Source organism: Sebastes fasciatus, chromosome 8, assembly GCF_043250625.1.
Source record: "Sebastes fasciatus isolate fSebFas1 chromosome 8, fSebFas1.pri, whole genome shotgun sequence".
NCBI classification, from domain to species: Eukaryota; Metazoa; Chordata; class Actinopteri; order Perciformes; family Sebastidae; genus Sebastes; species Sebastes fasciatus.
Genome location: NC_133802.1, coordinates 7,494,756 through 7,510,789, shown reverse-complemented (window position 1 = coordinate 7,510,789; position 16,034 = coordinate 7,494,756). Strand labels below are relative to the sequence as shown.

Here is a 16,034-nt window from a genome sequence, read left to right as displayed (position 1 = left end):
ATGAGGAGTAGCGTTAAGTTAACGTTACGATTTTTTTTTTTCTTCCCAAAGATTTTGGTGAAAAACTGTTAAATACGTTAACGTCACTGCTTCCGCTGCTACTTGAAAAATGATGTTTTAAATTGACAAACATCATATGTGTGATTCATGGCGCAATTCAAACGGGATCAAAAAAATATTTGTCTCTTGCCGTTGACTACCGTTCGAAATAAGGTCCTGTGGTGGTCCACCGGAAGGTGCGGGACTTTGCCTCTCTATACTTGTGCTATCTTTCCCTCATGTTTTACTGTAACATTGCTATCTCACTACATGGCTGAGTCAACACCAAGCTGCTTGCTTCTTAATGACTCTATCTGCTGGGATCTTAACCCAGTCTACTCAGCACTCTTCAGCTCAGCCATGTGTTCAAATCCGGATGACACCGGCCTATGAGGTTGTTCACTGTTTTCCGATTGTATTGACTGTTTGTGTGGACATATGGAGGACACCGAGAACGGGGTGAGAAAGAGCATTGATCTTAATCTGGTCATAAAATAGAGAGGAATAAACAGAGGACTGTGGCTTTCATTGTCTTGAAACAATGTTTTCTAATATAAGACAACAGCGGTGTTATGTGGCGGTTTTTGAGGTATAACGGGAGCCAACTGAGCTGGGAGAGCCAGGCAGGTTTCTGTCAACGTGCCCTTAGCGAGACACTTGAACCGTGATATGTCCTAAAAAGTGACTCATTGGGTGAAGGTTGAGGAGTATTGTGTGAGCGTATATAACTAAACAGAGAGGATTCTTTTTATAAGCACAGTCATGCTTAGCTTAAACTGTTAAACCTGTGTCTTAAAAGGTGGTTGAAAGTATTGAAAGTATAGACCATTTAGGGAGAATGGAGCAGGTAATAGAAGCAGCTTACATTGTGTAAAATTTTGTGATGGAGGTGTGTACTGAAGTGATTGAAAAAGTGAGACTTGTGGCCGTAAAGTCAACGACAATCAACGTCCATGTGCTCACGCGCTACCTGAACACGAGCGAGCATCTGTCGAAACAGCGAGGCAGCACACACGAGACAGAAAGTGACTATTAGAAACCCATCCAAGATATTTGGATACCGTAAAGCCTGTTTACTTATCAGATGAAAAATGCAATTCTTGCAGAAATCTCCAAATGCCCAAAAGTTTTTGATAACAAGGTCTTGGGGTCTTAATGTGGTATTTTGGAGGGATTATTGATCATTTTTACAAATTCTCGAGTGGTAAAAAATGGTTAAATTTATCACAAAGTCTATGTAACCTATGGTATGGCAACACAACAGTCTCATGGCATAGTCACGAAATTTAATCTATGTGATTCATGTACATTGACACGAATTTCCCTTTTTTTTTGTGACGCTCAGCATGACTTTCAACAACGTATTTTTCGTGCTTTTTCCTACGAATGTCCAGCAACATGTGACGCACGTTGTCAATTTCCGCTCCAAAATAAAACTGCTTAGTTAGGTTTAGGAAAAGATCGTGGTTTGGGTTTAAATAACACTGGAAGTGCTGTAATTTAAGTGGGAATTATGTGACAAATAAATCAACTTTGACTTGTGGTTTCACACGCCACACGAACAGCGGTCTCCTGTGTTTTTAGACCCACCCATCCACCCCGACCTCCTCCCTATGCAGCGTTCGCCACTCTTTATACTTCCAAGTACACAATTACGTGGATTACATATGAATTGATTTTGTGCTGACCATCACGACAAAAATTGTGAAATTTGTGTCTATGTACACAAATGAATATATTCAATTTCATAACTATTTCATGAACTGCTGTGAAACTGGGCTGGGCAACAATTTATGAAACATAATAGAGCATGAGAATGACCATTATATACAGTATACTATTTTAGTATGCTATTATAATGTTCTAAGCCCTTATACACTTCACAATGAATTCATGTTTATTTCTGATTTATGACTAGAACAAGTTGACACACAGTGCTGAGCAGCATCTCAAATTAATCTTCAGGTTTCCAGCTTTCAGGACATTTTACCTGCATCAAACTTCCTTGACTTTGCAGTGTTTACTGAATTATTAGGAAGTGGTTGTCATCATTAGCTTGCATTGACATGTATTAGAAAAATTCCAATGAACCTCAAGTTTATTTTATCCTTTATTTTCTAAAACACTGTTCATTTATCTTTAGAACACAAACCAATTCATAATATACAAATCACAGTTACAGTCCATTCATTCTGTAAAAAACAAACAAAGTCCTCCTGCAGTAACGTCTCTCAGACACAATATGTTGACTGAAATTTAGCAACTTCACGTATAAATGTATAAATCTTCCTATGGATGGCTGTGTGTTTATAATCCGTTTTATTGCAAAACTTTTCAGTACAGCTCAGAAAAATAGAACACAAAATGTAAGTATTTCAATATGCATTTGTTTTAAATACTGTACCTTCTTTAAATATCCATTTGTATGAAGGATATGTTAAATATAGGAATACAGTAAATATAGCAATGCAACTATGAATATAGCATGTAAATGTGAGAGATACTGAGTTCAGCAGGTTAATTAATTATACAGTACATATACATAGGCTACAATATATGGTATATATGACTTTCTCACTCTATGACCTATGGACAGAATTCCAGAAAAATACATAAATTGAAAATAATAATGATAAAAACACAACTATTGACATAGTAAAGTAAATAATTAAATTATAACTTAAGCAATGAGTCATAAATTAATTTTTTTTTGCAAAACAAATTGTGTAAGTGGTGTGACTGCTTGCAAAGAGGTGCATGGGTGCAAAGTGACGCAAAGTTAAAAATATGTCTCGGCGTACTCAGCGTAAGTGCTACCGATCTTCTCATATATGCATATTTCCCAAAATGTTGGACTTTGCTTTGATTTTGTATAAATGAAGGTGAAATTAGCCAGCAGCCAAGTCTGTGGAGGAGAAGATCATTATTATAGTTATTAGGATCCCACGTTGCCTCCAAGATTACAAGAACTGCTGCTCATTTACACGATGTTGGCCAACAAGCTATTTTCTTTGTAGCCAACAAACATGGACTCAAAAACCTTTATCAAGTTTTGACCGTGAGTCAAAAATTTTACATAGCATCTAAGCGTGTCGTAACTTTTAAAAACTAAATCAGAAGTCAAATTTCCATCCTAATGAACCAAATGTTTTCATCCACGACTGCTATGTGAATATGAGAAGTTGTTTGATGGAGATAAACAGTTGGTGGCACAAATTCTGTAGCATGAGCCATTAAAAGAAGAAGAAGAAGAAGAAGAAGAAGAAGAAGAAAAAGAAGAAGAAGAAGAAGAAGAAGAAATGAAAGTATGACATTTGTATTAATGTGAGGAAGGTTACAGTTTCCCCATCGCCCCACACAGATCTCATGTTTTCAGCTCTTCAGCAGAAGACGGACGTGGACGTTTAAGTCAAATGCTTCATGTACGTCATGATTAATTCATGGAATCGGTTTCCATTACACAATTTCCAGCGTATCCACTCAGGTTTTTATTATGCACAAATTGAATATGCACATAAAAACTGATGGATGGAAACAAATGTATAATTCTGACTTAATAATTATAACATAAATCAAAAATGATGATCTAGAAAGTCAAAATGACATCACCTGTCAGAACCAAACATCTTCTTTGGCATCACTGTTTGGGTTGTGGCCAAAGAGGACACTCACTTTCAAAATAAAGGTAAATGCTCTTCACTTCAGCAGAGAAAGTTAATATCAATTTTAACTCCAAAATAAAAAAAGTGGTATTGAGAGTTTCAAATGATGTACTGAAGGTTCAATTTTCTGTTTTCTATTTTGAATAAGAATATTACTACATATATATACAGTATATATATATATAGCTCCAAATATTTACAGTTTAAACCCACCCTGCCTTTCTGTCCCAGTACATCCCAGCCTCTAACTCACTTACTTAACTTTAAACGCCTATGAGACGCCATTTTTACAGTGATATCCTCAGTCAGGTCATCCACCTTTATTTTAACAGTCTGTATCTAAACCTCTAATGTAATACTGACCCTAACCTTAGTGTACGGGATATTTGAAACACAACAGTAGTGTCCTAAAAGTGAACCTCATTGTAGCAGGTAACTTTACTGCATGTGTGAACGTGTGAATGTGCAGCAGCTTTCAAAGGTCGGGGTCATCCCCCCTGAGGGTGTTGAACTCTTCAGGGGCCGAGTACTTGTCAGCTCCATGACCGGCTGCCTGGCGGAAGCCTGCGGCGATCTCATCAAAGGTGCGGCCCTTAGTCTCTGGCACCTTGAAGTAGGTGAAGGTGAAGAAGCCGAGCAGCAGGACGGTGAAGATGATGAAGACGTATGGGCCACAGAGTTGCTGCGGGACATCCAAGGCAAAATATAATTTTTTACCGAATTATGGGCACCAGCTATAGTATAGTATGTATATGGAGTGCGACAGTCAACAGTTAGGAAGGTATTTCTGGACTGAAAATAAATGTACAATATGGCGATATCATTATAAATTAAAGCTGTCTTACCTCAACATACGGGAAGCACATCCCAACTAAGAAGTTGGCAGACCAATTGGAGAAACCAGCGACTGCGAAGGCAGCCGGCCGGGGCCCCTGGCTGAAGAGCTCGGCCACAATGAACCAGGGAATGGGGCCGGGGCCGATTTCAAAAAAGGCTACAAAACTGAAGATGGCCACGATGCTGATATAGGACATCCACTTGAGCTGGTCCTGAGGAACACAGCACAACAACAGAGGCTTTTAGTCACTTTATTTCAAAGCCTAATGGATTAAGTATACAATATGATCTCAAACACTAACCAACAACGCCATGGCAACGGTTAGAAAAACAGCTGAAACTGCCATTCCCATCAAACCAGTGAGGTGAAGCGGTCTCCTGCCCACACGCTCCACCACAAACAGCTGCACAGAAGGAGAGAAAGTGTCTTGTTACAAAATGAAGTTATGGTGTCCTGGAGTTAAACATCCAAGGATTATTTTTGGTTTGGGGGTTCTTTTGCGACTTACAGAAACCACAGTGAAGGCGGTGTTGACCACTCCTGCACCAATGGTTGCATAGACAGGCTGGGACACACCTGCTCGCTCAAAGATCCCAGTCGAGTAGTAAAACACCTAAAAGATGATGACATGACACAGGAACAGTTACTTTACATTTGCTCCACTGGGAGGCGTCCGGGAGGCATTTTTGATCAGATGCTTTAACCACCTCAACTGGCTCCTTTTGACATGAGTGAGCAGTGGTTCTACTGAGAGCTCCTTCATATAGATAACATGTAGGAAAACATTGTTTAAAATCAGAAGGGGTGAGGTCAGAAAGTGATTGATTTACATGTTATATGTACCTTGTGACAGGGCAGTGAAGGTGCAGCGCTGGGTTACATCTGCCTCCAGAGGAAGGGAGGAAGAGAAATCTACTATATGACCTATCAAATATTTTTTTCCTTGTGATTGTATCGAGTCATTAGCTTTACCCTTTACTAGATTATACCATTTGGCAGAACTCCTCCATCTGACACTGAATAGGACAAAACAGCTCCTCTTAGGTCTGTTGACTTACGGCGTTGATTCCAGACAGCTGCTGTGAGAGCTGCAGCATGATGGCAACAAAGATAGGCTGGCGGTACAATGGGGAGCGGAACAGCTCGGGGATGGTCACCGTCTTCTCCCTCATCATCTGCTGGCTCTCCTCCTTCATCTCTTGCATATCCTCATTCACCTCGTCAGTGCCACGCAGCTTCACCAATACTGCAAAACAGAAGTTCAAGTTGCGTCTATATGCCAACCTGGAAAGGGATTTATAAAGCTGCCACACACTGAGGACGCCAGATGTGATGTTGGCCAACACGTTCTCATCCCAACTCGTCAAATACTGACGCTTTGTCAGACCCCTCGGCATCACTTTTCGGTCGCAGTAAACACGTGGTAAACGATCCCTCTGCGTCACTTTTCGGTCGCAGTAAAAACACGGTAAACGATCCCTCTGCGTCACTTTTCGGTCGTAGTAAACACGCGGTAAACGATCCCTCTGCGTCACTTTTCGGTCGTAGTAAGCACGCGGTAAACGATCCCTCTGCGTCACTTTTCGGTCGCAGTAAACACGCGGTAAACGATCCCTCTGCATCACTTTTCGGTCGCAGTAAACACGCGGTAAACGATCCCTCTGCATCACTTTTCGGTCGCAGTAAACACGCGGTAAATGATCCCTCTGCATCACTTTTTGGTCGTAGTAAACACGTGGTAAACGATCCCTCTGCGTCACTTTTCGGTCACAGGAAACACGTGGTAAACGATCCCTCTGTGTCACTTTTCAGTCGCAGTAAACACGTGGTAAACGGTCCGTCTGCGTCACTTTTCGGTTGCAGCAAACACGTGCTTAATGTTGTAAATTAAACAAAAACACTTGCTTAGGTTCAGGCAATAAAACCACAATAGTCAGGTTTAGGAAAGAAACAACATGGTTGGGCTTAAAACTAGTACGTTTGTTCAGTGAAAATGACACTGAACATTGTGAACACAGGACACGAACGAATAGCTGATTGTAACGTGACGCACGGGACAGCGATCTCCTGGATGAAAGTTTGTATCTTTTGTGAAATGTGTGTTTGTGTGTGTGTGTGTGTGTGTGTGTGTGTATCTCACCGCTGCGGGCTTTGCTCTCCTCGTTGCAGTTGATGAGGAGGTATCGTGGGCTCTCAGGGCAGAGGGGCAGCAGGGCACACTGCAGAATAGACGGCAGCAGAGTAAAACCCAGCAGGACGGGCCACAGGGAGGCATTCCCCATGATGGATTCAATCCCAAAGATCTACACAACAAAGAAAAATCCATATGTAAACAAATATATATAACAAATGTATTTCTGATGCACACATACATATTTCTTGTCTTAAATAAATACAATAGAAACCCACAAATATATGGGTTTATTTATAAAATGGAATTATCTGTAGCCAATCAGATGTCTCATCCATTTCAGCCAATCACATAAGCGTAGCTTGGAGGGTATGATTTAACGTGATTACATAGAGTTACATCTGCGCGGTGTGCGAGTATGAATTAGAACGCAAGGAGAGAAGTAACGTCAAACAGCTGCTCCGAGGTCAACCTCAACATGGCATCTAGTAGCTGCGCTGCTCTCCAAGTGGAAGTAAAACACAACTATACCCCCTCTTGATGAAATGACGTCAGCTCAGTTAGTTAGAGAACGTGTGACTCACATGTTGGTGACCTCAGCAAATGCACAAGAGACTGCTACGTGTGTTGCAGAATTGGATAAAAACTGGATTAATGTGTTTACTTGACTCTGACTATCAGCATTATCACACTGGCATAATGACAATGTGGTGGCTCAGCCCTACTCACATTAATACTTTAATCACATTATGACTGGATTATAGCGTGCATGTAAACATTCTAGTCAACATCCCAAAGTTTTGCGAGATACTAATTACTGTTTGTCAGCCTGAATGTTGAGGAAGAGAAGCAGGTCTTTATGTCTCTAACATACTTAGATTAGAAACAGGCAAACTCAAAATGTCCTCCAATGTAACTGTTGATTAATTCAGTGTAATGCACCTTTCAACCAGAACTGATTGCATCAGTACAACAACAGATTAATGTCAAAGTCACCATTCTGCTAAAAACTCACACTAGTGTTCAATAACTGTGGATATTTACATTATTATGAATTCACCATGTGTATTATAGTACAGATTATTCTGCTCCCCCTGACATTTTTTTTTAATCCTGGCAATGGTAACATGATTATTTCCTTTTGAAGTAATAGAGCAGCCATAACAATATGGCATTGTGGGTAAACCTATGAGAAATGAGCACCCATATACGCAAAATATGGGAAGAGAGAAAAAAAAAGAAAAGAATAAAAGAATAAATGAGGGCAATCATGGTTAAAGAGTTAAGGATCTCACCTGTGCCATGAGGATGCCGATCACTACGCCAAGTTGATGCAGAGTTCCCAATGCTCCACGGAGAGATGTGGGTGAGATTTCCTCAACATACATGGGCACAAAGCCAGTGCAGAGGCCGCAGTAGATACCCACTATGAAACGTCCAACGATGAGCATCTCAAAGGAGGCGGCCAGCTTGGAGAAGCCCATAAACGCAGCAGCAAAAAAGGCAGGCACGTTGGCAATGAGCATGGAGTTCTTCCTTTAGAGATAATAAAGAGCATTCATTAATGATCGGTTTGTCATTTGTAAGGGAAGGTGTGATTAATAATGTTGTTGGTCATAGATCGGAAGAGTCATACCTGCCAAAGCGGTTGACAAAGAGGCTGACAGAGAAGGAGCCGCACATTCCTCCCACAGAGAAGATGGCCACAGAGAGCGACCACAGGGCTGTTAAAGTGGTCTGAGGGATATCCTCTGAGTACCTGCTGCTCCACGTCTCATTGTAAAAGCTCTCAATGATCTAAAACACACAAAAACACACAGTGGACTCAACGTGTAAGATGAATAAAGACAGATTATATCTGCTTGTCTCAAGTTTCGTGAGGTGGCTCTCATCAATGCTGGTCAGTCCCTCGGTCCACGGCTTGTTGACGTCAGTGATCCTCTGACTCGTTCAGACTGAAATCTCTCAACAACTATGGGATGGATTGCCGTTACATTTGGTAAAAACATTCATGTTTCTCTAGAGGATGAACCCTTCTAGCTTTGGTGATTATTTTGCTTTACCTCTAGCACCACAAGCAGGTGCATTTTTTTTAACTATACAATCCTCATAGGGTGAGAAACTCAGTCATCCGTGAGGGACTCGGAGTAGAGTCCTTGCTCCTTTGCGTCGAAAGGAGCCAGTTGAGGTGGTTCGGGCATCTAGCACGGATGCCTCCTGGGCGCCTCCCTTGGGAGGTGTTCCAGGCACGACCAGCTGGGAGGAGACCACGGGGAAGACCCAGGACTAGATGGAGAGATTATATCTCTACTCTGGCCTGGGAACGCCTCGGGATCCCCCAGTCAGAGCTGGTTAATGTGGCCCGGGAAAGGGAAGTTTGGGGTCCCCTGCTGGAGCTGTTGCCCCCGCGACCCGACCCCGGATAAGCGGTTGAAGATGGATGGATGGATGGATACAATCCTCAAGTAATAGAGTACTATCATAGTGCCGATTTGAAAATGCAAACACGCTCACTCGCCAAACCGCACATATTATTGTCATAGTAAACTAAAGGGGTCACGTGAGCTTAATCAGTAGTCCACCTGCAAGCGCAACATCTTTAACTTGCCTGGTAATCTTGAGCTCCTTAATCCTTAATGCCTCCAACTAACTGCTGCATTATCTCATTAACCTGCTCCCTGTCATTTCAGATCTGTCAGACCACCTTCAGAGGCAGTTGACAGGCTCAGAAGCGTGTCAGCTGCTTTAGAGACGTGTCAGATGTTTCAGATTAACATGAAATAAGTAAAAAATCCCTGGCAAGACTCAAACAGGTGACATGCAACCTTATTAGCATCCTAAACCTATATAATCTCCTTGACATGTCTCTTTGTGGCACCACACGAAAGAAAGAAATCCAAAGTTTTAGAAGGATCTTTTCAGTTAAGGTCAACTAAATCAGTTCTCTAAATAAATGCTTGAGGCATGAAGGCACTGAATGCACCACATGGATTCAGCAGTACCAGGAGTGCTTATGATATTGCATGGCTCTCCCACTTTCCCCAGATTATTCTCACACATTTCTTTACATATTTCTTGTCCTTTTCCTCCTTCTCTTCTCACCAACAAAATACTCACATTCTGAGGAGCGTTGATGACACCGGTGTTGTAGCCAAACTGGAGAGAGCCGATCACAGCTGTCCCCACAGCCATCATCAGCTGGGGCGTCACCTGTTGGTACGACCAAGAAACACGGATAAAGGTCTGCATTTAACAAGACAACGTACACATGCAGGTGATAAAGGTCTCAAAGTTTGTAGGTTTGTGGAATCAAAGACATCCCACAGAAAAACAGGCTTGCTTTGAAAAAATGTTTCATGTTGTGGAGAAATGTGAAGATGTGAAGAAAGCAGAGACAAAAAAAAAAACAAGTCAAAATATTAAGATGTATTTCATTCATGCCAACATTAGGTATTAGTAGTGTGTGAAGTCCCACATGTGTATGTGTGTGTGTCTGTGTGTGATTAGTGCAACTCAGCTATGCAGAAAAGTCAGTGTTCGCATCTTGCGACTGCATGTAAATTAAGGCTGAAGGTCGAAGCTTCGACTGTGTCCAAATCAGTATTCGAATGCAGCATTTTGTTTTCTTTTTTAATTATTAAGGCCTACTTTATATTCGTTATACATCAACATTAATTATTATGAGTTATTCTCAGAGAGGTAGCACTATTTGTTGTGTACAGAGGGTGCATGTGTCTGAGTGGCGCTGTCCTCGGTACTGAAACGGAGTACAGGAGATCAGAGAATCTAAACACAGCCAGGTCTTTTATTTTATATGTTGACATAGGCTACAGTCTATTTATTTATTAATTTATAATCCTACATATGAGCAAATTCGTGTTTATGGGCTAACGCTGTAATTTATTTGACGTGATTATTGCACATTTTGTAGCTGTTTTTGTTTCAATAAAAAGGAAAATCCTTAAAGTGCAAAGTAAAGTATATATAAGTAAATATAATTAAATAAACTAATAATAGTTTGAAGAAAGTATGACATATTGTGCTGTCATCGTTGTCAGCCTCAAGCATATTTTCTTCAGCTTCATTATCACTATTATGTCCTTATCCAGCATGATGGAAAAATATAACCAGACAATGGTGATTCTGAAGCTGAAGAAAATGTGCCTGAGGCTGGGTTTGAACTGCTACTATGGCCAAGGGTTAACGGCGAGCAAACTATCTTTCCTATAAAAAACAGAAGCGCCTGAAGGATTAAAAAAATATGTCCAAGAATTTTATTTTTTATATTAAAATAAAGCTATATTGGACTTTACTTTGCTACTATTGTCTAATGAGAGATGAGGATAAAATCGGTCGACGATTTTCTTTTTTATTGAAACAAAAACGGCTGCAAAATGTACAATAATCATATAAGATTAATTACAGAGATAGCCCATAAAAACAAATTTGCCCATACAGTATGTAGACCTATAAACAAATCAATAAATAGACTGCAGCATATGACAACGTATAAAATAAAAGACCTGTCTGTGTTGAGTCTTTCTCAACTATTTTCGCACCTGCCCCTTAGACATCCTGATTCCACCACTGGCACAACACATCATTATTTAGTGTAGTCATTGATGAATTACCAAACTAACCTGCCAGTCTCAGGCCTAGAGGATCAGGGAGTCTCTATCTAAAGAGATTGTTATCAGCATTTTTCTCCGGAAAGTCCAATGGCTCAGTCTAAAGTAGTGATGAGGTGACCAAGTCTTTTTGCTCCTGATGTAAGTCATTTTTATATTGAGTATCTAATCAAACCGAGGACAATCTAATATTTATTTTTATAATCTTTTAGCTTATTTTTCTTACAAAATACGTCTGCTTGATGCATACATATACATCAGTAAGCTTGTACTAAAATTAGTAAAGCAATTTAAATATGTTTGACTCTTTAGCTCTGCTCCAAGTAAATATGGTTATGTTTCCTATAATATTTTCTATATGTGTGTGTTATATAGTCTTTGTATGATATCTGTGGAGAGGAGTGTCAGTGTGGACCTGCTGTGGCAGGAACATTTGAAAAGGAGTTAGAAAGCCTCTCTTCATCTTCAGCAGGAACAAAACACTGACGTTCAGGTGCAGTTTTCAACAAACAGCAGCACTATAGATGAACCTGCAAAACGATCAATACAAGACTACATTGAACAACGTGGCCCTGCACACGGGGGGGGGGGGGGGGGGGGGCCTTGTACTTGTCTGTGCCCAAGGGCCCATTGTTTCGTACTCCATCCCTGCCTACAGTTCTGCATCAAAGACCGTAGTTTGGAACCCGCTGCAGTAAATCTACCTCTGAGCTCAAATGATCAATTAGACGCATGCTGAGTGGATTGGCCATGTTGTTTATTCAGAGTGATGGAGTCATGAGGTTCAAAGCAGGTCAAAGCAACACAGTTAGCTGTGCGGCTATAGACTACTTAGCAGCATGGTGCTCAGTGTTTTGGCAGGCTTTCAATGTCAGCTGTAGTGCTTCTGTAGAGAAGGATGAAAACATGCCCACAGACACTGTCTCCCAATTCCACACTACACACGAAAGAACACTAAGCAGGTTGTGACCATGTGATGTTTTGGAAAGACACAAACTTAAGACCAAGCGGAAGACTGTTTTACCTTAAAGTAGTCAAATTTAAATACTTTATTTAGGTAAAATTTTTAGGTACTTAACTTCAGTATTTCCTTCTAATGCTACTTTATACTTCTACTTCACCACATTTCAGAGGGAAATATTCTACTTTTTGCTCCTCTACATTTATTCAAGAGCTATATTTACCAGTCCACTTGTTGCACTGTTATACATTAAAGGGACTCTATGTAAGGATCAGAAATTGCTTGTTAACAGCGACACCTGTTGCCGTTAAGTCAACAAAAGACAGCGTCCTGTTGCTCGCGCTCGCGCTTGTGCTCGCTCTACATAGATATGAACGAGCAGCGCTCAAAACAGTGAGGCGACACACGTCAGCTAAAACCACAATATCACTCTATATTTCACCTGCTTTACCGGCAGTAATGTTAGCTGACCAGACGAAGGTCCCTCCATGAATCAATGCTGATCCTAGTGTTGGCTTTTCCTGCCTCAGCCTCCCGACCACGGCCGGAGGGAACAGGGCAGACATCGGAGTTTTGGTCGGAGATGATAACGTTTCTCGCTGCGGAGCCCCGTCACTTCACAAGACACGGGAAACCTCTGTTGGTCTGGAGGAGCTGCAGCAGTTATTTCTGCACAAACGTCCACTGTACATTCACTAGATATTCTCAGAGCTAAACTAACTCTTCTGCAGTGTGGAGTGTGCGCGCATGCACGTGAGAGTGGAGCGAAAGAGTGAGAACGAGCGCGGTGTGTGAGTGAAGGCAGGCAGAGGAGCAGAGTACAGCAGAGACTCCGGCCCTGGAGACCAAAGCTACGGTCTCCGCTGCGTCCTCCGCCATGTCCTCCGCCATGTCCTCCGACCGCGGCCAACACTGTTTTGCAAGACGGGCTTCACTAGATAGAACTTTGTGGTTTTGTTGCTTCCGTGTAATTTGTGTTGGAGTCTTGTCTGAACAGCGTAGCCACACGCGAGCGCGCATGGGACACCGACCTGGATTAATTTATACGTGTAAGAAGTTACAAACATTCCCTTTAAATTACACAATTGTACATAAAGTAGGCTACGCCACCTTGACAAACTACAAGTATAACATTCTGGTATTAATGCATTGGTAATAATTAATGCAATAATATAACATTGACGGGTGCCATTCTGCTGCATTATCAGTACTTTCACTTTTGGTAGCCTACTTTAAAGGTGCTAAATTTGAAATTCAGAGCATTAATAAAGCAGCAAACATGTAGAGATATAGTGGAGTAATGTCTACCTGAGCAGAGAAAGAAGTCACTCTTTCTCTATGTGTGTTTTAATCTGAGCTTCTCTGTGCCTTGTTTACATAGCCGGGCCTGCCATGCGTATATTTTAGTGCATGTGAGTCTCAGTGTGCTAGCTAATCGCCGCTGCTCTGCTCTGCACTGCGCTCTTATACTTGTAATACAGTAACTTTCAGACCAAGATATTACTACTTTCATAAAAATAATGAGCATTCATTTTTATTTCACCACTCCAAAGGTAGGCAGACTAAAAACGTTGAGTGTGCTGTTGATGATCACTATTGTCCCACAATACAGTGCCTGCAAAAAGAAAATGGAAGAGCTGCTCACAGCTGCAAAAGGCTAATTGCAGGTGGTGGCGAGACAGAACCAGAAACATCTTGATAAACACAGATATAATTATTATTCTGGTCTGCAGTGACCATATTGCTTTATTTGTGCTATTATCAGAAATTATTATCTTATTTACTCACTATGACTTTATCTAATATACTATCAGAAGGAGCTGCTATTACCTGTCACAAAAAAGTTAAGAAACTGAAGGTCCATCATTGTCAACATACTATTCATGCCTCTTTTCCACAAGTCAGTTTATAACATTGTCATGTAGGCTACTGATGACGCAGCAGTTACCTCTCCGCTGCACTCCATCCCGGCTGCTTGGATCACTCACAAAATCCACACTTCAATTCCAAACTATGAAAAATCCGGTGGTTGGTAATCCGTCAGGTCAGTTTATTCTACTTTCTACTAAAACGTGTCGCCATGACGCTGTCTGCAATATCATTTAGTCCAACACTGATGTAAACAAATCTTTGTCAGTTTCTCCCTCCATTCACCTGCTGCACTAAGCAGCTTAATGACGTCAGCACTAAGTGGATCTTAATGGGCTGGCGTGCCTCCAGAGGGAATAGGAGAATCACTGCGCTGATTGGCTGAGAGGAAAACACAGCAAGACAAATGTGTATTATCGGAGAGGTAGTAGATAACAGATTAATAATCCTGGCTCCAGTATCAGATATGGATCAAATAGGGTATTGATCAAAATGTAATTAAATATTCCCTATGACATACAAAGCACCAAGAAGAAGAAGGGGACGACCCCTTTAAAAATATTTTTTATTTTCAAGTTTTCCAATATACAGTTGATAGATACATTTTTACAACAATTTGGGAAAAAAAGGAAAAAATTAAACACAAATGTACCAAATCACTACATTACTTCTGCATGTGCATACGGGCCATGTTTAAACAAGTATACAAATTCAACATGTGTCCATCATTTCCCTATATTAACTATATTAACCTGTTCAAGTGCCCCTGGCAAATATGTGCTGTTGGGCCCCTATTGAACCCCCATCCCTCATGGCACATGTATCCCCAACACATTCTCATCCCTCCGATTTGTTACTCACCTGATGCCTGCCTTGCTAGCTGAAACGCGTTCATTTACGTTTGATTGCCCAGAATAAACCAAAAAAGGCTCTTTATCTGTGAGTGCCGGTGATTTGTTTCTTCTCTTCTTACCACTACTTGGCACCCGATGCTGTACAAGATTTGGAGACGTGCTCGCTGTTATTTTCTATATTTTTTTTTACATACTTTGCCTTTCATAATGGCCATTTCATTTAATTATAAATGTCATTTATATTTATTTTAGACAGAAAAGGTTAAGAAGTGTGATCTCATTTGTAAATAATAGTAATAATCCACAATTAAAACCCCGTACTTTATTCATTCATGGAGCCGTGCAAGTCCCTGCATGTTCTACAACACTGTCCTGCACATATTTCAGAATAAAAGCCTTGTGTTAACAAATCAAGGAGCCGATTCCAGCTGACATTGGGTGAAGGCGGGGTACACCCTGGACAGATCGCCAGACTATCACAGGGCTGACACAGAGACAGACAACCATTCACGCTCACATTCACACCTACGGCACATTGAGAGTCAACAACGAACCATGCAACATGCAAACTCCACACAGAAGGGCCCCAAGCAGGGATTGAACCTGTGACCCTCTTGCTGTGAGGGTAATATGGTGCTTTATTTAGATGCCTCTCCATGCTTAGCCAAGTCGGAGGCCCCTGACTTAATTCAACATCATCACTATACAAACTTCCTAAGCAGTGTGTGTGTGTGTGTGTATGTGTATGTGTGTGTGTGTATGTAGGAGTTCCTCATGTTGGTCGAAGTGAGAGCCTATTGGTGTCCTACTAATCCTCCTAACAGTTGCTATAAATACATCCACTCAGTGGAGTCGGTGGAAACGGTCTCACTGATGCCAACATGCTTGACATGTGACCTGATGCTGTGGCCGTTCATTACACAGGTTATACAAGCATGGCGTCTTTTTCCTAAATATGCTGGATCTTATCAAATTGAAAATTTCAATAGTCATCCAGTAGTTATCCACGAGTTTCAATACAATTGAATAGTCGTATTGTATATTTGCATCTG

General features: G+C 41.1%; 1 protein-coding gene across 2 annotated transcripts; it reads right to left on the bottom strand.

The window, feature by feature from the left end:
* Positions 1-3,257: 3,257 nt before the first annotated feature.
* slc2a1a (solute carrier family 2 member 1a) lies at positions 3,258-14,440 on the bottom strand. Of its 2 annotated transcripts, XM_074643051.1 has the most exons (10): positions 14,208-14,440; positions 9,788-9,880; positions 8,307-8,467; positions 7,966-8,206; positions 6,680-6,842; positions 5,598-5,785; positions 5,048-5,152; positions 4,841-4,942; positions 4,547-4,750; positions 3,258-4,383 (listed from the first exon to the last, which is right to left on the bottom strand). In XM_074643051.1, the coding sequence occupies exons 1-10, from the start codon at positions 14,223-14,225 to the stop codon at positions 4,177-4,179; spliced, it is 1,482 nt and encodes a 493-aa protein (XP_074499152.1). In that variant the 5' UTR covers positions 14,226-14,440; the 3' UTR covers positions 3,258-4,176. The 2 variants fall into 2 exon arrangements, with proteins under 2 accessions (XP_074499152.1, XP_074499153.1); XM_074643052.1 differs by lacking the exons at positions 9,788-9,880; positions 14,208-14,440 and having other exon boundaries at positions 7,966-8,202; positions 8,307-8,424.
* Between the last annotated feature and the right edge of the window lie 1,594 nt (positions 14,441-16,034).